Here is a 24,903-nt window from a genome sequence, read left to right as displayed (position 1 = left end):
ACGTCTCCTGATGTACTGGCCTGTCTCCTGGTAGCGCCTCCATGCTCTGGACACTACGCTGACACAGTAAACCTTCTTGTCACAGCTCGCATTGATGTGCCATCCTGGATGAGCTGCACTACCTGAGCCACTTGTGTGGGTTTTAGACTCAGTCTCATGCTACCACTAGAGTGAAAGCACCGCCAGCATTCAAAAGTGACCAAAACATCAGCCAAGAAGCATAGGAACTGAGAAGTGGTTTGTGGTCACCACCTGCAGAACCACTCCTTTATTGGAGGTGTCTTGCTAATTGCCTATAATTTCCACCTGTTGTCTATTCCATTTGCACAACAGCATGTGAAATTTATTGTCAATCAGTGTTGCTTCCTAAGTGGACAGTTTGATTTCACAGAAGTGTGATTGACTTGGAGTTTCATTGTTTAAGTGTTCCCTTTATTTTTTTGAGCAGTGTATGACAGTTAAAATGAGAAAAAAATACAGAAAATCACATTGTAGGACTTAATGAATTTATTTTTAAATTATGGTGGAAAATAAGTATTTGGTCACCTACAAACAAGCCAGATTTCTGGCTCTCAGACCTGTAACTTCTTTAAGAGCCTCCTCTGTCCTCCACTCGTTACCTGTATTACTGGCAGCTGTTTGAACTTGTTATTAGTATAAAAGACACCTGTCCACAACCTCAAACAAGTCACACTCCAAACTCCACTATGGCCAAGACCAAAGAGCTGTCAAAGGACACCAGAAACAAAATTGTAGACCTGCACCAGGCTGGGAAGACTGAATCTGCAATAGGTAAGCAGCCTGGTTTGAAGAAATCAACTGTGGGAGCAATTATTAGGAAATCGAAGACATACAAGACCACTGATAATCTCCCTCGATCTGGGGCTCCATGCAAGATCTCACCCAGTGGGGTCAAAATGATCACAAGAACGGTGAGCAAAAATCCCAGAACCACACGGGGGGGACCTAGTGAATGACCTGCAGAGAGCTGGCACCAAAGTAACAAAGATTACCATCAGTAACACACTACGCCGCCAGGGACTCAAATCCTGCAGTGCCAGACGTACTGGCTTAAGCAGGGGGACACATGTCCAGGCCCGTCTGAAGTTTGCTAGAGAGCATTTGAATGATCCAGAAGAAGATTGGGAGATTTTCATATGGTCAGATGAAACCAAAATATAACTTTTTGGTAAAAACTCATCTCGTCGTGTTTGGAGGACAAAGAATGCTGAGTTGCATCCAAAGAACACCATACCTACTGTGGAGCATGGGGGTGGAAACATCATGCTTTGGGGCTGTTTTTCTGCAAAGGGACCAGGACGACTGATCCGTGTAAAGGATAGAATGAATGGGGCCATGTATCGTGAGATTTTGAGTGAACCTCCTTCCACCAGCAAGGGCATTGAAGATGAAACGTGGCTGGGTCTTTCAGCATGACAATGATCCCAAACACACCGCCCGGGCAACGAAGGAGTGTCTATGTAAGAAGCATTTCAAGGTCCTGGAGTGGCCTAGCCAGTCTCCAGATCTCAACCCCATAGAAAATATTTAGAGGGAATTGAAAGTCTGTGTTGCCCAGCAACAGCCCCAAAACATAATTGCTCTAGAGGAGATCTGCATGGAGGAATGGGCCAAAATACCAGCAGTGTGTGAGAAAACCTTGTGAAGACTTACAGAAAACGTTTGACCTCTGTCATTGCCAAAAAAGGGTATATAACAAAGTATTGAGATAAACCTTTGTTATTGACCAAATACTTATTTTCCACCATAATTTGCAAATAAATTCATTAAAAAGTCCTACAATGGGATTGTCGATTTTCTTCTCATTTTGTCTGGCATAGTTGAAGTGTACCTATGATGAAAATTACAGGCCTCATCTTTTTAAGTGAGAGAACCACAATTGGTGGCTGACTAACTACTTTTTTGCCCTACTATATACCTGCTGGAGCGCGTGCTACGAGTGGGTGCTGCTATGGTGACCAGCGAGCTGAGATAAGGCGGGGCTTTACCTAGCAGAGACTTGTAGATAACCTGTAGCCAGTGGGTTTGGCGACGAGTATGAAGCGAGGGCGTACAGGTCGCAATGGTGGGTAGTGTATGGGGCTTTGGTGACAAAACAGATGGCACTGTGAAAGACTACATCCAATTTGTTGAGTAGAGTGTTGGGGGCTATTTTGTAACTGACATCACCTAAGTCGAGGATTGGTAGGATGGTCAGTTTTACGAGGGTGTTTGGCAGCATGAGTGAAGGATGCTTTGTTGCGATTATAGGAAGCCGATTCTAGATTTATTTTTGGATTGGAGATGCTGCATGTGAGTCTGGAAGGAGAGTTTACAGTCCAACCAGACACCTAGGTATTTGTAGTTGCCCACGTATTCTAAGTCAGAGCCGTCCAGAGTAGTGATGCTGGACAGGCGAGCAGGTGCTGGCAGTGATCGATTGAATAGCATGCATTTAGTTTTACTTGCGTTTAAGAGCAGTTGGAGGCCACGGAAGGAGAGTTGTATGGCATTGAAGCTTGCCTGGAGGGTTGTTAACACAGTGTCCAAGGAGGGGCCAGAAGTATACAGAATGGTGTAGTCTGTGTAGAGGTGGATCAGAGAATCACCAGCAGCAAGAGCAACATCATTGATGTATACAGAAAAGAGAGTCGGCCTGAGAATTGAACCATGTGGCACACCCATAGAGACTGTCAGAGGTCCGGACAACAGGCCCTCCGATTTGACACACTGAACTCTGAGAAGTAGTTGGTGAACCAGGTGAGGCAATCATTTGAGAAACAAAGGCTGTCGAGTCTGCCAATAAGAATGTTGTGATTGACAGAGTCGAAAGCCTTGGCCAGGTCGATGAATACGGCTGCACAGTAATGTCTCTTATCGATGGCGGTTATGATGTCGTTTAGAAACTTGAGCGTGGCTGAGGTGCACCCATGAGCTCTGAAACCAGATTGCATAGCGGAGAAGGTATGTTGGGATTCTAAAATGGTCAGTAATCTGTTTGTTGACTTGGCTTTCGAAGACCTTAGAAAGACAGGGTAAGATAAATATAGGTCTGTAGCAGTTTGGGTTTAGAGTGTCACCCCCTTTGAAGAGGGTGATGACCGCGGCAGCTTTCCAATCTTTGGTAATCTCAGACGATACGAAAGAGAGGGTGAACAGGCTAGTAATAGGAGTTGCAACAATTTTGGCAGATAATTTTAGAAAGAGAGGGTCCAGATTGTCTAGCCCGGCTGATTTGTTAGGGTCCAGATTTTGCAGCTCTTTCAGAACATCAGCTATCTGGAGTTGGGTAAAGGAGAAATGGTGGGGGCTTTGGCGGGTTGCTGTGCAGGGTGCTGGGCAGTTGACCGGGGTAGCCATGTGGAAAGCATGGCCAGCCGTAGAGAAATGCTTATCAAAATTCTCAATTATAGTGGATTTATCGGTGGTGACAGTGTTTCCTAGCCTCAGAGCAGTGGGCAGCTGGGAGGAGGTGCTCTTATTCTCCATGGACTTTAGTGTCCCAGAACCTTTTTGAGTTAGAAATTTGCATCCTGTAGTACTGTTTGAAAAGGCTTGCCTTAGCTTTTCTAACTGCCTGTGTATATTTGTTCCTAACTTCCCTGAAAAGTTGCATATCACGGGGGCTATTCGATGCTAATGCAGAACGCTACAGGATGTTTTTGTGCTGGTCAAGGGCAGACAGGTCTGGAGTGAACCAAGGACAATATCTATTCCTAGATCTAAATTGTTTGAGAGGGGAATGCTTATTTAGGATGGTGTGGAAAGCACTTTTAAAGAATAGCCAGGCATCATCTACTGACGGGATGAGGTCAATGTCATTCCAGGATACCCCGGCCAGGTCGATTAGAAAGGCCTGCTCGCAGAAGTGTTTCAGGGAGCGTTTGACAGTGATGAGGGGTGGTCGTTTGGTCGCAGACCCATTACGGATGCAGGCAATGAGGCAGTGATCGCTGAGATCTTGGTTGAAAACAGCAGAGATGTATTTGGAGGGCGAATTAGTTAGGATGACATCTATGAGGGTGCCAGTGTTTACTGATTTGGGGTTGTACCTGGTAGGTTCATTGATAATTTGTGTGAGATTGAGGGCATCAAGCTTTGTTTGTAGGATGTGTTTTAAGCATGTCCCAGTTCAGGTCACCTAGTAGCACGAGCTCAGAAGATAGATGGGGGGCAATCAGTTCACATATGGTATCAAGGGCACAACTAAGGGCAGAGGGAGGTCTATAGCAAGCAGCAACATTGAGACACTTGTTTCTGGAAAGGTGAATTTTTAGAAGTACAAGCTCAAATTGTTTTGGTACAGACTTAGCAATATAGAACTCTGCAGGCTAATTAACTTCACAGCTCTTCATTATAAAGGGTTTAAACACAGTTTCCCCATGCTTGTTCAATGAACCATAAACAATTAATGAACATGCACCTGTGGAAAGGTCATTAAGAAACTAACAGCTTACAGAAGGTAGACAATTAAGGTCACAGATATGAAAACTTAGGGCACTAAAGAGGCCTTTCTACTGACTCTGAAAAAAAAACTAAAAGAAAGATGCCCAGGGTCCCTGCTCATATGTAGTTAAGAAATTCATGTCAGCAGGCAATATTAACTAAGGGGGGCAAAAAAGTCACTTATCTTGTGTTCAGTGCAAGCAGAGTCAGAGTACATGCAGCAGTTTGGGCCGCCTGGCTCATTGCGAACTGTGTGAAGACCATTTCTTCCAAACAAAGACAAATTCATTTGTCATAATTATGTAAAGTACCAGCAAAGGTTGTGCAATGTAACTGCAATATTTAGACTTAGGGTTGTCACCCGTTACATAAAATACGGAACGGTTCCGTATCTCACTGAAAGGATAAACATTTTGTTTACAAAATTATAATTTCCGGATTTTACCAAGGGCTCGTATTTGTGTGTTTATTATAATTAAGTATATGATTTGATAGAGCAGTGACTGAGCAGTGGTAGGCAGCAGCAGGCTCGTAAGCATTCATTCAAACAGTACTTTACTGCAGTGGCCAGCAGCTCTTGGCAATGCTCTAAGCACAGTGCTGTTTATGACTAAGCCTAACAACTCCCGAGATTAGGCTGGCAATACTAAAGTGCCTATAAGAACATCCAATAGTAAAAAGGTATATGAAATACAAATAGTAGAGAGAGAAACAGTCCACTAATAACTACAACCTAAAACTTCTTACCTGGGAATATTGAAGACATGTTAAAAGGAAACACCAGCTTTCATTTCTCATGTTCTGAGCAAGGAACTTATACGGTCGTTTTTTTTGTGTTTTTTTTACATGGCACATATTGCACTATTTCTTCTCCAACAGTGTTTTTGCATTATTTAAACCAAATGTTACAGGTTTCATTATTTATTTGAGACTAAATATATTTTTATGTATTATATTAAGTTAAAATAAGTGTTCATTCAGTATTGTTGTAATTGTCATCATTGCATATATATTTTGGCCGATTTAAATCGGTATGGGCTTTTTTTAGTCTTCCAATAAATTGGTATCAGCGTTGAAAATCATTAATCGGTCGACCTCTAGTTACAACACCTGCAAAGGATCGGTACAAAGTCGCTGGACGAGACAGGACTGGCAAAAAGTGCTCTTCACTGACGTGTCGCGGTTTTGTCTCACCAGGGGTGATGGTCAGATTCGCGTTTATCGTCGAAGGAATGAGCGTTACACAGAGGCCTGTACTCGAGGTGGAGGGTCCGTCATGGTCTGGGGCAGTGTGTCACAGAATCATCAGACTGCGCTTGTCGTCATTGCAGGCAATTTCAACTCTGTGCGTTTACAGGGAAGACCTCCTCCCTTCCTTCCTGCAGGCTCATCCTGACATGACCCTCCAGCATGACGATGCCACCATGCATACTGCTCGTTCTGTGCATGCCATGAATGTCAGTGTTCTGCCATGGCCAGCGAAGAGCCCGGATCTCAATCCCATTGAGCACATCTGGGACCTGTCGGATCGGAGGGAGAGGGCCATTTCCCCCAGAAATGTCCAGGAACTTCAAGGTGCCTTGGTGGAAGAGTGGGGTAACATCTCACAGCAAGAACTGGCAAGTCTGGTGCAGTCCATGAGATTCACTGGAGTACTTAATGCAACTGGTGGCCACACCAGATACTGACTCACTTTTGATTTTGACCCCCCCACCCTTTGTCCAGGGACACATTATTCCATTTATGTTGGTCACATGTCTATGGAAGTTGTTCAGTTCATGTCTCAGTTGTTGAATAATATGTTCGTACACATATTTACAGATGTTAAGTTTACTGAAAATAAACAAACAGTTAACAGTGAGGACGTTTATTTTTTTGCTGAGTTTAGGTAGGGGTAGTGAGTACAACAGCAGAGATAAGACAGTAGCAGCAGCATGTGTGAAAGTGTGAGGCATCAGTATGCATGTGTGCAGGCTCATGTGGTGTGTGTGGTGGGGTGGAAGTATGTGCAAGTGTGTGGGTAGAGTCCAGTGTAAAGTAGGTAAAATAGTGAGAGAGAAAAAAAGGGTAAATGCGCGCAGTCCGGGTAGCCATTTGATTCGCTATTTAGCAGTCTCATGGCTTGGGGGTAGAGGCTGTTAGGGTACTGTTGGTTCCAATTGCCATGAGGTAGCAGAGAGAACAGTCTATGACTTGGGTGACTCGAGTCTGAAAAATGTTGGGCCTTCCTCTAACACAGCCTGGTGAATTAGAGGTCCTGGATGGCAGGGAGCTCGACTTGTTAAATCATTTACAAGAGCAGTAACAACGTCATGTGGTGTTGGTGAAAGGCATAGCCTTGAGATTGACTGCGCAAGCAAGTACTATACACAATCATAAACAGATAATTAACCTGTCAACTTTGAAGATTATGGTAGCCCGCTCTGGTCTAGCTAGGAGCTTGTTAGCAAGCTAACGTTAGCTAGCTAAATTTACGCCACAAATGCCTCCTACATTAACTAGCTAGTAGCCAGCTAATTAAAAATACCTAACGTTAAGTTTGTGTAGCCAATGTTTTCTAGCTAACGATACATATGTAGTTTTAATTTAACAAATTCGTACGTTACGTCTATAGTACGACAAGCTAGCTAGCAGGCTATCTGCTAACGCTAGCTAGCTTGCAAGCTATGTAGCGATGTTTTCAAACACGCAGTCATTAGCTAGCGTGATAAATAGCATCAAGAGGAATGGAAAATGTTAACTTACGTTAGCTAGCGTAGGTAGTTCCACATCCACTCAGATCATGACATTTAGTAGTTTTCAGCTGCTTACTTGTGCTAAATTGGCGTTGGTTGATGTTTTGAAAAAAAAGTTTTCCTATTTAAACCACATGGCTAGCTTGTGATACCTAACAGCCAGCTAGCAAACGGTAGCGAATTATTCATCAGCCGAGACGAGAGCCAAAACTATTTATAAAATAAACAGAAAATCATCTCGGATTGCACATTTTGGTCACAAACAACCAGGTGTAGGTACTGCTTCTTCTTCTGTGGGTTTTATGGCGGACTACATCCCCAAAATATGTATTGGCGCCACCAACTGGACGGGTTTTTTAAAAAAGGGGGAAAGAATCTAATCCATACATGATAGAGAAACTAACTTAATAGACCCAAATAAAAATTGTAAATTGACCAAACTCCCACTTCTTCCTTCTTTCAAATCTCCATATCTCCCTTCTCAGGCTGTAGGATCTGAGAGGGTGGTAAAGGCTTGTGACAATATTCCATATAACTCCTCCACCGAGAAACCTCTCCGGCACATCCACAATAATACTATTTTCCTGGACCTTCTCTCCACCTTGGCAGTGCCATTAATCACCATAGTTATAAAGGCCACAAAGTCTACCTTCTTAACCTTTGAAATATCAGGGTTCTGCTGATGAAAGGCAACCCCTGCAGCCAGTGGCGTTTCTAGCTTGTATGGCTCCTTGGGCGACCCCCGACCCCTTCAGCCCCCCTCAGACATTTGGAACAACACAAATAAATTATCATAACATTTAAAACTATATATATACAAAAATAAGACTAAAATATCAAAAATAAGTAACAAAGACAAATATAAACAAATTTGTGTTGATTTGGCACTCGAGCATCAATACCTTACCCATCCCCCAACACTGGCAACGAAGAGTCAACACTAAACCAATTCACCTTGGTGGTGTGCAGACTGGTTTTATATTATTCCTAACGATTCCGCACAAACCAGAAAAAAATCCAACAATATGTCTATGAAACTATGAATGAATTGTGGTTTATTTTGTAGCATTTCGTGGTGTGACTGATTTTACTAATTGCATTACTACTGTACAAAGTTAGAGGTGCGCTATTTGATAGATTCCCCTGCTCCCCCTACCTCGGGCTTCCAGTGGGGAGACCTGAGGTCAACCTACGCCCGCCCCCCTCCCCATTTTGTAGTTCTGAGTGGGAGACCTTCCCAGGCAGTAGCCTGTCTAGCTCACAAGCTAGAATCAGGGCGCCCACTCTGTCAAGGTTAATTGACCCACAGTCCCACATGGTGACATGATATCATTGACGTGACGTGCAAATGAGCGATAGAAAACCGATCACGCAAATGTCACCATTCCGTATTTTTTTGTGCGGGCGCCCTGTCCCGCCCCCGGCAAGTTGCCGCCCTGGGCGGCTGCCCATGTCGCCTCTACCTAAATCCACCACTGCCTGCAGCCTGCAATGAAGGCCTATCCACCACCATGGAAACATCAGGAGCACCATTCAAACCCTCAACCCTTTTAACAGCTACTGCATATGAAATGCTCTGGACAACCTTAATTTTGGCCACATCATTTTCTTTCACCCTTGTCGGGCATTCATGGTTCCTACCTCAATTGCAACATGTTACAATTTCATCACTTTTATAACACATGATATGATCTATTCCACAACTTGGACATCTCAGTTTCTCCCTTCTGCAAACACTTGAAACATGACCAAAAGCTTTCCTATGATCACACTGCATTGGTCTTGGGATAAATGCTCTGACTCTGTAGTTGATATACTCCAACTGCACTTGAGTAGGGAGAGACTCCATTTCAAAAAACAAAAGAACAGATCAACTCTTCACTTGTTCATCATTCACCACACGATTCATCCAACATGCATCAATCACTCCCAGAATATTTTTCATTTCTTCAACATCGACTTCCCACGAGACGCCAGATATTAACCCCTTGAGGGGTGACCTGTTCCGAAGAGACGCATACGATACATCAAACTTATCAAATCGGGTAAGACGCAACACATGTTCCTTCTGATCCGCAGAAGTGCAAAAATCAAATCAGCCCGCCTCTCGTGATCCTCACAGCCTTCACTTCACCCATTACTCTCTCTACCAGTTTGGATAGCTCAAATGGATTCTTCAAGATTGGTATTTCGATTAGCTGCTCCTCATTAATAAACCATGCTCGTACAAGATACGAAGGGACATTTTCAGCACTGTCCTCCATTTTCCATTCTTTTGGACAATACTCCAATTCTCCTCGATTCTTAGCATCATTAGATTCACAATCCACTTCAGTGTCCGCTTCTGCCATCTTTCCCACAATGTACCGATGCTCCTTGGTAGGTACTCTAGCTGCGTCCTGGACTTTTGGGTGTATCGAAAGGAGTCAGTGTATCAAAAGCGCACTGGTTAGAAGCTCTTGATTGAACAGTGTTGTCTATGCCGTTGGTCAATTCTAGACGTAGCTAATACAATATATATACAAAAGTATGTGGACACCCCTTCAAATGAGTGGATTCGGCTAGTTCAACTACACCCGTCGCCGACAGATGTTTAAAATCGAGCACACAGCTATACAATCACCATAAGGCAGTAGAATGGCCTTACTGAAGAGCTCAGAGACTTTCAACATGGCACCATCATAGGATGCCACCTTTCCAACAAGTCAGTTTGTCAAGTTTATGCACTGATAGAGCTGCCCCGGTCAAATGTAAGTGCTGTTATTGTGAAGTGGAAATGTGTCGGAGCAACAATGGCTTAGCCACGAAGTGGTAGGTCACACAAGTTCAAAGAACAGGACCGCCAAGTGCTGAAACGTGTAGCGCGTAAAAATCATCTGTCTTCGGTTGCAACACTCATTACCGAGTTCCAAACTGCATCTGGAAGCAACATCAGCACAATAACTGTTTGTTGCGAGCCTAAGATCGCCATGCGCAATGCCAAGCGTCAGTTGGAGTGCTGTAAAGCTTGAGGCCATTGGACTCTGGAGCAGTGGAAACGTGTTCTCTGGAGTGATGAATCACGTTTCACCATCTGGCAGTCCAACAGATGAATCTGGATTTGGCGAATGCCAGGAGAATGCTACCTGCCCCAATGCATAGTGCCAACTGTAAAGTTTGGTGGAGGAGGAATAATGGTCTGGGGCTGTTTTTCATGGTTCAGGCTCGGGCCCTTAGTTCCAGTGAAGGGACATCTTAACATGTAAAACATGTAAAATAAAGTTATGCTTTTGAATCATCTATCCATAGAACATTCTTCTGGATGCTTTTTGGCAAACCTGAGTCAACATTTTGGACAACATGGGTCCCATTATGCCTGGCGAAAACCAAACCCTGCATTCCACAGTAAGAACCTCATACCAACGGTCAAGCATGGAGGTGGTAGTGTGATGGCTTGGGGATGCTTTGCTGCCTCAGGACCTGGACGACTTGCCTTAAATAAAAAATGTACGAATCAGAATAACAAATACAATTTGAATTACAACTCTTGATAACTCCATAAAGGAAATAATTGTATCCCGTAAGGTAATTCAAGAAATAGTGAAATAGACTAGAGACAGGTGTCCCTCATTCAGGGGCAACGCTCTCGGTCCTTCTCGTGGTCCGAAACACACATAGGACTATTAATAAATGATAAACTTCTTCCTATGTATCAGCGCTACACTTAAATCTCACCCAATGTCTCTAGCCTTTCTGGTGAGGGTGATCAGGCCTCACCAGAAAGTCAGAACAGAGATCAGAGGTCATGCAACCCCATTAAGTGAGTGTTTCTTTCCCCTTTCTTTCCCTCTTCCTCAGACTCATTGTTTAAAAACATTTCAAACATTTTGTGTACCAGGTTTACATTGGGTTTTTCTGTACATTTCTGATCAATAGACTTTAAATGTTTGCAAGCAAAACTCGCACAATAGATACTTCATGAAATGTTATTTGTGTGCCCTTTAAGCTGCATCCTTTCTAACCCATGAAAAAAACACTAAAACCAAATAAAAAGACCCCACACAATAAATGAAGCACAGTATTAACATCACTAACAAATATTCATAACAGGTGGGTTGTGTGTAGGTGCTGTCGTGGGTGGTAAAATGTAGGGTAAAAACAAACAAAATGGCCTGGCATTACTTAATTTTGGAGCTCCCTTAACAACCGGATCTGGGTACCATTATACTGTTCCTGCCTCAGGACGCCTTTCAATGGGAGAGATACAGAATCATTGGTAAACTCATCAGAAAATTTGGTAGTGGACATTCCATCAGTCCTGGAAGAAATAAAATAAACATGTAAATAGTTTTCTTCATTTGAATTAGTCCTAAAAATTCTTAATCAAGTTTACTGCATCTTTGGACATTATGTCTTGATAAAACCATGCGTACCCAGAATCATACTTGAGACACTTTAGATGATACAGTGTCCCATTAAGCAGAATAGGCACCTTCTAAAGTAAACAATCCCAGCGCCCCTTTCTTGTAAATCTTATCATTTTTACCTGTTGCATTGACTTATGTTCTGTACTGACTGTCCCTGTGACATCAACTAGTCAAAATATGAAACATGTTGTTTAACAACTCTACTAGGTCCTTCAAAATGTTGGTGCTGGCTTATAAGCTCAATATTCACTACTAAAAACATTTACTTGGATCTACTTCAAATTTGGACACAGTTCCATGTAATGTAATAATATTATTGTTTTAGATTACATTACCTTCTTACTTAAATCACTGGTGTTACCCAAACTATAGAATTGAGTAATAATAATTGAAAATGGTCAACAACATCTCTCATTCAATTATTCATACCTCTGTCTCAAATGTCCCACTGTGTCACTTACAGTCTGTTTGAGTTCAGTGAGTACCAGTCACTTTCACTGGCGGCTTATCTATTTGTCCACAGGAAGCTTATCTCTAACCCAAACACCAGAGGCTCAATCCCTCTGTTTGTCACGTCATTACTAAAATATCTGAAAGCCACTAATAACATCTGACATCAACTGATTGATCGTACCGTTAATCTTTCCACTTTACCTTCTTTATCAATGTCTTTGTTTCTCTCACAAGTCTCCATATCTGTTACCTTCAACTAAAACCCATCTAAACTTTCCAGCAGAAAAACACATTCTCAATCACTACTGCTAAGACACATTACTCTGAAACAATGTCCTGCTTTTACCCCTATTGCAAGGTTTAAAAACAAAACAAAACAAACATGATAACTTTCTCCATATTGGAAGGCATTGTTTTCATTTTAGTTTTCATTTTTTCATTTCATTTCACTTCTGCTTCACATTATTATTTTAAGAGGAATATGTAATACACCAGATGTATAAAATACCTACGGCCAAATCAGAAGGGAAGAGAAACTTTGGAGGGAGTTTCCTTTTTGAGGTAGCTCTCGAGACTAGAGTATTATAACTAGGCTAACACTACTGATCAGTCCACTGTAGATGGAGTGATCTGTCCATAATAAGTCTGGCACCGGAGACAGGATAGACTGGGCCTTAAGTTTAGTTAATTAACAAGTCTCTACGTGTTCAACATTAATTGGTTCAATTTAAAAGGGCATGGGTTTTGTTGGTAGAGGAAATCCCATAAGCATTTATCGTTTTATTGGTTAGGGGTAAATCAGGTCCCGTACCTTAACCAAAAGTGGATATAGTGGCTCTCGTATTTACCAACCATAATGTTTAGGCCAGATTAATCTACTTTTACCCGTGGGCATTGCAGTACCAAAGATTTTGTTTCCCCTAAGGGAAACGTCCCTATAGTGGCTGGTTAATTTCATTTCTAATGAAGACTCTGATTAATGTGGCAATTATGTTTTTTCAGTTAAATGCTGTTTTAAAAGCATAGAAAACATGCCAATCTTTGTTTGAGACTTTATTTCCCGAGACCATTTAGACAGTCGTACAATGCTTTGATCTTATCTTTATCAAATGATCCATAAAGGGACCACTCTGAACATTTCTCAGAATACTTTTTACACCACTTACGTACATCTACGTGTGGGTATACAAGTTGTATATATATTGTTTTTTCCATTGTTTATCAAATCCGTGGGGCGACGCACAATTGGCCTTGTGTCCTCCGGGTTAGGGAGGGCTTGGCCAGTAGGGATGTCCTTGTCTCGCGCACCAGCGACTCCTGTGGCGGGCCGGGTGCAGTGCGCGCTAACCAAGGTTGCCAGGTGCACGGTGTTTCCTTCCGACACATTGGTGCGGCTGGCTTCCGGGTTGGATACGCGCTGTGTTAAGAAGCAGTGCGGCTTGGTTGGGTTGTGTATCGGAGGACACATAACTTTCAACCTTCGTCTCTCCCGAGCCCGTACGGGAGTTGTAGCGATGAGACAAGATAGTAGCTACTAAAACAATTGGATACCACGAAAAAGGGGTAAAATTAAAATAAAATAAAATAAAACATAGTTTAACTTGGGTCAAACAACTCGGGTAGCCTTCCACAAGCTTCCCACATTAAGTTGGGTGATTTTTGGCCAATTCCCCCTGACAGAGCTGGTGTAACTGAGTCAGGGCTTTTTCAGATCTGCCCACAAATGTTCTATAGGATTGAGGTCAGGGTTTTGTGATGGCCACTCCAATACCTTGACTTTGTTGTCCTTAAGCCATTTTGCCGCAACTTTGAAAGTATGCTTGGGGTCATTGTCCATTTGGAAAACCCATTTGCGACCAAGCATTAACTTCCTGACTGATGTATTGAGATGTTGCTTCAATATATCGACATCATTTCCCATGATGCCATCTATTTTGTGAAGTGCACCAGTCCCTCCTGCAGCAAAGCACCCCCACAACATGATGCTGCCACCCCCATGCTTCACGGTTGGGATGGTGTTCTTCGGCTTGCAAGCCTCCCTCTTTTTCCTCCAAACATAACGATGGTCTGTCACGCCCTGGTCTTAGTTTTTGGCTCCTTTGGCTCCTTGGCTCAGGGAGAGAGTGGCAGAGTCAGGAGTCAGACCTGAGCCAACTCTCCCTGTTTATAGTGAGGAGCCAAGGAGGAGACCAGAACCAGAGCCGGTGTTAGTGGTGTGCGAAGCAGAGACTGTGAAGGAGTTAATGGGGAAATTGGAGGAGAGAGTAATGAGGGAGTTGCTAGTTTGGTGCTTTAGGTACGATATTCGTCCGACGGAGCGAGTCGGGGATTTGATGGTGCGTGTTAGTCGGCTGGTGAAAATTGTGCCAGCCTCACGCACTAGGCCTCCTGTGTACCTACCTAGCCTTGCACGTCCTGTGCCAGCCCTGCTCTCAGGCTCTCCAGTACACCTTCACGGTCCGGTCCATCCTGTGCCACCTTCACACACCAGTCCTCCGGTGGCAGCTCCCCACACCAGGCTTCCTGTGCGTGTCCTCGGTCCAGTACCACCAGTTCCAGCACCACGCACCAGGCCTTCAGTGCGCCTCGCCTGTTTAGCGCTGTCAGAGCCTTTCTCCTCTCCAGCGCTGTCGGAGTCTCCCGCCTGTTTAGCGCTATCAGAGCCTTCCTCCTCTCCAGCGCTGCCAGAGCCTCCCGCCTGTTCAGTGCAGCCAGAGCTTTCCTCCTCTCCTGCGCTGCCGGAGTCTCCCGCCTGTTCAGCGCAGCCAGAGCCTTCCTCCTCTACAGCGCTCCTGGAGTCTCCCGCCTGTTTAGCGCAGCCAGAGCCTTCCTCCTCTCCTGCGCTGCCGGAGTCTCCCGCATGTTCAGCGCTGCCAGAGCCTTCCTCCTCTACAGCGCTGCTGGAGTCTCCTGCCTGTTCAGCGCAGCCAGAGCTGCCAGCCTGCATGGAGCAGCCTGAGCTGCCAGCCTGCATGGAGCAGCCTGAGATGCCAGCCTGCATGGAGCAGCCAGAACTGTCAGTCTGCATGGAGCAGCCAGAGAAGTCAGTCTGCATGGAGCAGCCAGAGATGTCAGTCTGCATGGAGCAGCCAGGACTGCCAGTCTGCATGGAGCAGCCAGAGCTGTCAGTCTGCATGGAGCAGCCAGAGCTGCCAGTCTACATGGAGCAGCCAGATCCGTCAGTCTGCCAGGATCCGCCAGTCAGCCAGACTCTTCCAGATCTGCCAGTCAGCTGGCAGTGGGCTTCCCCTCAGTGCTGGGCTTCCCCTCAGTCCCGAGCTTCCACCTCAGTCCCGAGCTGCCCCTCAGTCCAGTGGGGTCCTTGGTGAGGGTTATTAGGCCAAGGTCGGCGGCGAGGGTCGCCAATCAAAGGACGCGTTACAGGGGGACTAAGACTTGGAGTGGGGTACACGTCCCGAGCCGGAGCCGCCACCGTGGACAGACGCCCACCCGGACCCTCCCCTATGGGTTTTAGTGTGCGGCCGGGAGTCCGCACCTTGGGGGGGGGGTTCTGTCACGCCCTGGTCTTAGTATTTTGTGTTTTCTATTTATTTGGTCAGGCCAGGGTGTGACATGGGTTTATTTTGTGTTGTGTTTTTGTATTGGGGTTTTAGTAGGTATTGGGATTGTGGCTGAGTAGGGGTGTCTAGCATAGTCTATGGCTGCCTGCGGTGGTTCTCAATCAGAGTCAGGTGATTCTCGTTGTCTCTGATTGGGAACCATATTTAGGTAGCCTGGGTTTCACTGTGGGTTTTGTGGGTGATTGTTCCTGTCTCTGTGTTAGTTGTCACCAGACAGGCTGTATAGGTTTTCATGGTCCGTTTCTTGTTTTTGTATTTGTTCGTGTTTATTCATTTATTAAACTTGTATCGAACTAACCACGCTGCATTTTGGTCCGACTCTCCTTCGACGGAAGAAAGCCGTAACATGGTCATTATGGCCAAACAGTTCATTCATCAGACCAGAGGACATTTATACAAAGAGTACAATCTTTGTCCCCATGTGCAGTTGCAAACTGTAGTCTGGCTTTTTTATGGCAGTTTTGGAGCAGTGGCTTCTTCCTTGCTGAGCAGCCTTTCAGGTTATGTCAGCATAATTTTCTGGAATTTTCCAAGCTGTTTAAAGGCACAGTCAACTTAGTGAATGTAATCTTCTGACCCACTGGAATTGTGATACAGTGAATTATAAGTGAAATAATCTGTCTGTAAACAATTGTTGGAAAAATTACTTGTGTCATGCACAAAGTAGATGTCCTAACCGACTTGGCAAAGCTATAGTTTGTTCACAAGAAATTTGTGTAGTGGTTGAAAAACGAGTTTTAATGACTCCAACCAAAGTGTATGTAAACTTCCGACTTCAACTGTACATATGAAGTGGATAAAACAGTATGTAATTAAAAAAAAAAAGTGACAGTGTTCCAAATGACAGTGTTCCATGTTTATGTACATAGGTAGCAGCATCTAAGGTGCAGGGTTGAGTAACCGGGTGGTAGCCGGCTCGTGACAGTGACTAATGTTCATTGCAGCACTGTGGGCGGAGGCCGATTATTTAAGTCTGATGGCCTTGAGATAGAAGCTGTTTTTCAGTCTCTCGGTCCCAGCTTTGATGCACCTTTACTGACCTTGCCTTCTGGATGGTAATGGGGTGAACAGACCGGGAGTCGGGTGGCTGAGGTCCTTGATGATCTTTAAACTTTAAGGGTCAAGCCGAATTTCTTCAGTTTCCTGACGTTGAAGAGGCGCTGTCACGCCTTCTTCGCTACACTGTGTGGGTGGATCATTTCAGATTGTCAGTGATGTGTACGCCGAGGAACTTGAAGCTTTATACCTTCTCCACTGCAGCCCCATTGATGTGGATGGCGTGCTCCCTCTACTGTCTCCTGAAGTCCATGATCAGCTTTTTCATTTTGTTAACATTGAGGGAGAGGTTATTACCTCTGTAAGCCCATCATGCACATTCAACAGAGGTTATCAGCATTCAGTTCACTCTTCTTACACCCGTAGCACGCGCTCCAGCAGGTGTATCTCACTGACCATCCCTAAAGCCAACACCTCATTTGGCCGCCTTTCCTTCCAGTTCTCTTCTGCCTGTGACTGGAAGGAATTGCAAAAATCGCTGAAGTTGGAGACTTTTATCTCCCTCACCAACTTTAAACATCTGCTATCTGAGCAGCTAACCGATCGGTGCAGCTGTACATAGTCCATCGGTAAATAGCCCACCCAATTTATCTACCCCATCCCCATACTGTTTTTATTTATTTACTTTTCTGCTCTTTTGCACACCAGTATCTCTACCTGCACATGACCATTTGATCATTTATCACTCCAGTGTTAATCTGCTAAATTGTAATTATTAGCCTACCTCCTCATGCCTTTTGCACACAATGTAAATAGACTATTATTTAATTTTTTTCTACTGTGCTATTGACGTATTTATTGTTTACTCCATGTGTAACTTTGTGTTGTTGTCTGTTCACATTGCTATGCGTTTATCTTGGCCAGGTCGCAGTTGTAAATGAGAACTTGTTCTCAACTAGCCTACCTGGTTAAATAAATGTAAAATAAAATAAAATAAATAAAAAACGTAACATCGTCCTCCCATCTGACTCCACACTGAAATAACAATTTGCTAATTGCCAATGTCAGGCTGGGTCTGTAGCTCTAAGGCCATATTTAGACAGGCAGCCCAATTCCCATCAGATCATTGTCAGAGCTGATCTGATTGGTCAAAAGACAGAATTGGGCTTCCTGTCTAAATGCAGCCTATTTAGCCAATAATTAAAATGATCATTTATTAGCTAGCTTGTAAAGTGTCTAATTAAGTGTCTCGTTCCTAAAATCAGGTAGCTTAGTACTCAAACTCTGGAAGAACTTAATCTATTCTTTATTTTCTAATTTAAAAACTTTTTTTCTCCCCAATTGGTAGTTTTACAGTCTTGTCCCATCGCTGCAACTCCACTACAGACTCGGGAGAGGCGAAGGTCGAGAGCCATGAGTCCTCCAAAACACGACCCTGCCAAGGCGCACTTCTTCTTGACACACTGCTCGCTTAACCCAGAAGCCAGCCACACCAATGTATCGGAGGAAACACCATTCAGCATGCAGGCTGACTTTCTATATTCAGAGGCTTGAACATTTTTCTAATAAAAGTTAATCTTTTGACCAACGACCCCAAAAGTTCTATATAGAAACCGAATGAACCATTTTTTCTAAGTGGGGTTCAAGCCCAGTCAGTGGCAAGTGGAGGGAGAAAGTGAAACAAATAATCTAGCACAGTGATGCTGGTTATATGAACCAATTACTGTATTTTTCCCTGTTTGAAGCAGTCCAACTGTAGATTTGTACAACAGATTCTGACCAAAGTATCTAAATTAGTCACATTGTAGACATATCAGATGAAATGCTAAAGAACAGAATATCACAATGTTTTTTCATTAAATGTCAAGCAAGGAGCTGAGCAATCACAAGACATTACTTGAACATATGGCTATAGTCAGATTAGAATCAAAGGATTCACTACTTACCCACTGATTGAATCAATCCTTTCAATGAAATTACGTTAAACCGATGTGGATTAGAAGTCTGTGGCCAGTGGGTACCTTGTCCATTAATTTGGAGTTGTGGCATAGCTTATATTTTCTATTAATTTAGATATGAAATATCAATAGAACAATAATCATCAATAGAGAAATTGTTTTATTTTCGAAACATTTCAAAGTAATAAACATTGCATTAATATTCAAAGTGACTCACGCAACTCAAGAAGACAACAACAACAAAACAACAAAAATATAACAGCAAATGCAAACCAGTAAAATTACACTTTACTGAAGTAATAAACGAAAACAGACAAACTCCCCAACGGACACAGGTGCTGCCCTGTAGATCTGTTGTCCACGGCTTGTTTTTGAGTAGTTGTATGAATATCCCCTGTAAGACAAGCAGGGTACAATAGATCGGGCAACAATGATTTCTTTGACTAGTTCATGTAACAGATGGGAAATCGTTAGCTAACTAGTGTTGGCTAGCCCATCACCTGCCTGGAGACCTGAGATAGCGTTGTCCTCTCTTTGCCCAACCAAGACCATGGTTTTGGTAGGATAATGGTTAGCTTGCGTGTTAGCTTTGGGAGTAGGAAGTGTCTTTGGTTGCATCCCAAATGGCTATATAGTGCACCACTTTTGACCAGAGCCCTATACTGCACTATATAGGGATTCATGTGTAATTTGGGACTCAACTTTGTGGGCGCAATTACTCACCCTGTTGGTGGCGCTGATGGACCTCTCTTACAGGAACAGCAAAGCATGACCCCACCTAGAATGGCCGACCTGTATAGACCTGTACCCAGCTCAAACCTACAGGGACAGAGAATGAATCAACTTTACGTGTGTGTGTGTAACACAAAATGTTTAATAACATGTTTAATAACATTAATAAAATGTTTTTATTAACAAGGTTTTAATTGATTGGTTGAGGATCTAACTAGAACGTCAATTCCCAGGCAAGTACCTTCAGCTTTTGGGATGTGTATTCACCTTACTCCTGCAAGGAATGGATCATGGAACTCCTGCACCACCCGCGCAGCGTACCATGACACAGCAGTCAAGGTGGAAAGACCTGCAGGAGAGGCAGATTGAGATAGTTGATAAACAGCAGAAGAAAGAGAGATGTGGAGTGGGGGGGAAGAAGAAGCGAGAGGGAGAGATTGGTACTCAGGTGATGATGCTGGCAGTTGGGGACACACCTGATAAGATGAACAAGCTGCCGCCGGACAGAGTGATTTCGCCCTTGGCCTGTTCAGAAGTGCTGCCGATCTCTGTGCATTTCAGCCCCCGCACTGACACAATGATGGACGCTAGACCCAGGAGCAGAGCGATGATCATCAGGGCTCGACATGCCTGTATGTAATCTGACCACAGGAAGAAACAGAGTTCCAGTCAACAACAGACATTGGATCGATAGAGGGCCTGAGCAGACTGGGCCTTGGAGTCAATACGGGAAATATGCTCAACTCTATCCCCTTGCGTGTCTCACAACACACACACACACACACTAAAGAAGGCATAGCAGAAATTTTGCAGGGTGTGCTAGTGGGACATGTTGCCTAAAGAAAATAAACAGGCTTCAATTGATGCTATCAAGCAAGTACTGGTGGCCTTTTTTCATTGTTAGACACCGCTAAATGCCTATATCAACTTCCTGTATGTCAACTACAGAACACACAAACAAATGGCGTTAAATCAGATGTAGGGTGTGTCTAAGATACAGAACTGTAGCAATACATGGATCATTCATGTTTGCTGAAGTGACACTCCATTGAGAATATGAAGACAGATTGTGTTCCTCTTATTCTTAAAACATTTGGCAACATCAGGAATCCAACAAAGCGGACTAGTTAAGGTTGCTGTATGTAATTGACTGACCTTCACACAGCAAAATCGCATCGCATAACATTAACCATTTGTTTAAGAGGGAGTCGGCAAGTGACAGAGGAGCAGGAAACTTTTCCCTTTACAGTTCCCTTTGACAAGGGGTGTCAAACTCATTTGCCAATAATGTTTGGGACAGGTTTTGGAGATTATCTATTGGTCCAGTTTGGAAGTAGCAGTCAGTCCAGAACCTATCAGGCAGAGAGAGCATAGACTGAAAGTCTTTCCAGTTCCTAATGCCGGCGCTGTTCTCGGCACACGAGTGAAATAGATTCTGGATCTGACGTGTGGATACGATGACACTGCCAGACACTGAGGACATCTTCCAGTAGTCATTGGCTAGCGAGGAGCCTGTGAGCAGGCAGCTTGCTACGCACAACAGAAACCCAGTTAGTTCCACCGCCGTCGACATGATCACCCAGAGCCCACACACACAAGTGTAGGAAAAGGCATCTAATGCCTTGAGGTTGAAACCCTCAGACACACAGGATGATTGAAAATGGCTTCACGAGATACATATGTAAGTTGTCCTATGTTCCTGCTTGGTGTCCAATGTGCTGGGTGTCTGTTGTCTTGTTTCAGAAGCAGGGATCTTTAGTCTTTGCAGAAGGGTTGTAAAAGTGATAAGAAGCATGTAAAAACCATAGAGGCTTCACCTATAAGGTGACAGTGACAAGGGTTTTGAGCTTAGGGGTAGTCTAAGGAGATAAACAATATGACAGATTGGTTAATCGAAAGCAATGACACTGTTTGACTTCCTCACTATTAAATCAGGAGTTTCACAATAGATACCTGCCATTGGTATCTCCTTAGAATATGCTCACTATTATTTTCAGGTTAGACAAAACTCTTTTATTCTCTCTCTGTAACAATGAAAGTACTCTGACCTTTGGTGGTAAGGTGACTACGGTTCTGACTACAGTTCTTCATTCTTATGAACATGTGGTTATCTAGGAGCCTGTTGCTGTGTCATAGAGGTGAAAGGAAACTAAGGTCAGTGTGACTGTCAATGATTGACTGAGCGATGATACAATGATACATACTTGTGCGATTTACATCCAGAGTACTTTCATGGCCTGAAACTGAGACCATATGGCATGCATTCTTCAGTCCGGAGGTAGCCAGTTGAAAGTGTCCGTCACATTGGAAAGGAATTCAAAAAGACTACCGTACTACAGTGTCCATTATGAGAACAGCTTCAAAAAGTCCTGCTGAGGCTGTCCTAATATAGAAGCCGTACTACAGGCATGCTACAATTTATTTAACAGATACAGTATGTATGCCTCAACAACACAATACTTTTGTAACGCAAATACTTCTTTAGATCTTTGCTCAGTTTCTTAATGAATTTGTGCTGTATGGACACTTATCAAAGCAGCATATTCACCTTACAAAGGTAAAACTACATCAAGAGTCTAAGGATTTTAATGTAACTGCTAGGGTCACACTGTTGGCTGGCATTTGTTAATCGAAAAGTGCCTTTGCAATGTTTATACAGTGCTTTTGCCCACAAACTAATGTCCGTGCATACACACTCCTCATTTTGGAACTTGAGGCATCTACCAGGGAAGGAAGTATGTCTTTGTGGTATCCGAGGAAGATATTTGACAGTTTATACCCTGTTGTAAAGTACAGGAGAAGGGGAATCTTTCTCCCCCTTTAGTATCAAGCAAAGGAATGTCTTTGTTAACAGACAGCTTTTCTTGCCAAAACTCTAACACGTCCAAAACTGAATACTGGATCAATATTTCTAACATAAGAATGTGGGGAATGGTCAGTGGGGAGCTATAGAAAACTAATGTCATGTTGTTATTTATTTAGTTATGTCATTAAAACTGGTATAAAATAAATACTGTAACTTGGAAAGTATATCCCCTTTATCTGTCAAGTTTCCATCCAATGTTGTGCATATAATATGGAAAATTATTGAAGTATTTTTGTTAAGATATGAATGTGATTTTAGGAGGGATAAGAGAATCTCCTATATACTGTTCATAGTAAGTAGCCACGCCCTGAATGAGGTCAGAGAGCATGTCAGACTGACGGAACCGTCCCCTTTTGACTTGAGTGCATAAAAGGATTGCCCACAGAAATTAACAGTAGACCAGGAAAGATGGGGAGTTGCAGCCCAAGTCTAAAGTGGTTTAAACACTGAATCTCAGAGACCAGGAAACATGAGGTGAGAGCTACACGTTTGAAATGGTTGGAACTTTAAACTTCAACATGAGGTGAAGAAATAAACTCACCTTCTTTTAGACCAGAGAGACGGAGAGCTGCAGCTCATGCCCACCGTGGTCCGAATCCTGAATACCAACACGAGGGGTAAAACAAATTCCCCTCTCAGACAATCACTGGTACAGCTGATTAGCTGTCCTGAGTCAAATATCTCAAACTCTTCAAACAATCCTACTACTCTTGTCAAATCACGCATGATTCCTTATTCCAAATGGGCAGCGGTTCATGTGCAAACTATATGATAAATGTGAGGATAGTTCTGAAAAGTATCAACGATGAGTGTCTTTTTCTCTTTCTCCATGTTGTTGTGTAAAAAACCACCGTATTGTAAAAGTCCACTAGGGACCTTTGTCTCATGTATTAAGTGTATATGTTATACTGTTATTATATAGTTAGCTAGTAAATACATAATTAAACCAATTTGTGTCGTACTGAATCAAGAGTAAGGATTCGGTTTTTGCAGATGGATGAGATTACAACTGTTCCGAATGATGATATGATAAGAGATAATGATTATTAAGATGACTGTTTATTGATGTGATAGGTAATGACATTTCAAATCCTAATGAGTTAATTGTTACATGACATTTAATCGGGTAACAATTAAACAGAGTTGGTTGATTAAATAAATAACAGTCATAATATTAATGAAAGTAAAGTCATGACAGTGCCTTCAGAAAGTATTCATTGACTTTTTAAACATTTTGTTACAGCCTTATTCTAAAGTTGATCAAATAGTTTCCCCCCCTCATCACTATACAAACAATAGCCCATAAAGACAAAGCAAAAAAAGTTTTTTAGAAATGTTTGCTAATTTATATATATATATATATATATATATATATATATATATATATAAATTATATTTACATAAGTATTCAGACCCTTTACTCAATACTTAATTGAAGCACCTTTGGCAGCGATTACAGCCTACAATCTCCTTGGTTATGACGCTAAAAGCTTGGCACAAGTATTTAGGGAGTTTCTCCCATTCCTCTCTGCAGATCCTCTCAAGCTGTCAGGATGAATGGGTGTTGCTGATCAGCTATTTTCAGGTCATGTTCGATCGGGTTCGAGTCCGGGCCACTCAAGGACATTCAGAAATTTGTCCCAGGCCACTCCTGCGTTGCCTTGGCTGTGTGCTTAGGGTCGTTGTCCTATTGGATGGTGAACCTCCGCCCCAGTCTGAGGTCCGGAGCGCTCTAGAGCAGGTTTGCATCAAGGATCTCTATGTACTTTGTTCTGTTCATCTTTGCCTCGATCCTGACTAGTCTCCCAGTCCCTGCCACTGAAAAACATCCCCACAGCATGATTCTGCCACCACCATGCTTCACCCTACGGTGATGGTGCCAGATGCCAGGTTTCCTCCAGATGTGACACTTGGCATTCAAGCCAAAGAGTTCAATCTTGGTTTCATCAGACCAGAGAATATTTTGGCAAACTCCATGCGGGCTGCCATGTACCTTTTACTGAGGAGTGGCTTCCGTCTGGTCACTAAAGGCCTGAAAAAGGCCTGATTGGTGGAGTGCTGCAGAGATGGCTGTGCTTCCGGTAGGTTCTCCCGTCTCCATAGAGGAACTATAGAGCTCTATTAGAGTGACTATCGGGTTCTTGGTCACCTCCCTGACCAAGGTCCTTCTCCCCCGATTGTTCAGTTTGGCTGGGCAGCCAGCTCTAGGAAGTGTCTTGGTGGTTCTAAACTTGTTCCATTTAAGAAGGATGGAGGCCACTGTGTTCTTGGGGACCTTCAATGCTGCAGAAATATTTTGGTACCCTTCCCCAGATCTGTGCCTCGACACAATCCTGTCTCGAAGCTCTACAGACAACTTCTTCGACCTCATGTCTCGGTTTTTACTCTGACATGCACTGTCAACTGTTGGACCTTATATAGACAGGTGTGTGCCTTTCCAAATCATATCCAATCAATTTAATTTACCACAGTTGGACTCCAATCAAGTTGTAGAAACATCTCAAGGATGATCAGTAGGAACAGGATGCAGCAGAGCCTAATTTCGAGTCTCATTGCAAAGGGTCTGAAAACTGTTTTCGCTTTGTCATTATGGGGTATTCTGTATAGATTGCTGAGGATTTTTATGAACATGGTTAAAACTATAGTTTGGATGGTCAGTTCATGCATCCATGGCGCTCTTTGAATTTGAAAGTGGTTACATTTCTCCAACAACATTCCTCCGCTGTTTAC

At 43.3% G+C, this 24,903-nt stretch overlaps 2 protein-coding genes across 4 annotated transcripts in view; both read right to left on the bottom strand.

The window, feature by feature from the left end:
* The window catches only part of atg16l1 (ATG16 autophagy related 16-like 1 (S. cerevisiae)), a 58,559-nt gene extending 51,070 nt beyond the window's left edge, over positions 1–7,489 (bottom strand). For 2 of the 3 annotated variants that reach the window (XM_020503928.2, XM_031790347.1), the window contains exon 1: positions 7,192–7,488. The gene's annotated coding sequence lies outside the window, so the exon portion shown is untranslated. Of the gene's footprint in view, positions 1–7,191 lie in introns of all 3 variants that reach the window. The other variant, XM_020503927.2, reaches the window with a different exon arrangement.
* Positions 7,490–19,294: 11,805 nt separating this feature from the next.
* Positions 19,295–20,880, bottom strand: LOC109906173 (claudin-15-like). The gene is made up of 4 exons (XM_020503809.1): positions 20,667–20,880; positions 19,784–19,951; positions 19,575–19,656; positions 19,295–19,394 (listed from the first exon to the last, which is right to left on the bottom strand). Exons 1-4 carry the CDS (start codon positions 20,878–20,880, stop codon positions 19,295–19,297), a joined length of 564 nt encoding a protein of 187 aa, XP_020359398.1.
* Positions 20,881–24,903: the final 4,023 nt, after the last annotated feature.

This window comes from Oncorhynchus kisutch, linkage group LG15 (assembly GCF_002021735.2).
Source record: "Oncorhynchus kisutch isolate 150728-3 linkage group LG15, Okis_V2, whole genome shotgun sequence".
NCBI lineage: Eukaryota > Metazoa > Chordata > Actinopteri > Salmoniformes > Salmonidae > Oncorhynchus > Oncorhynchus kisutch.
This window is presented reverse-complemented; position numbering and strand designations above follow the sequence as displayed.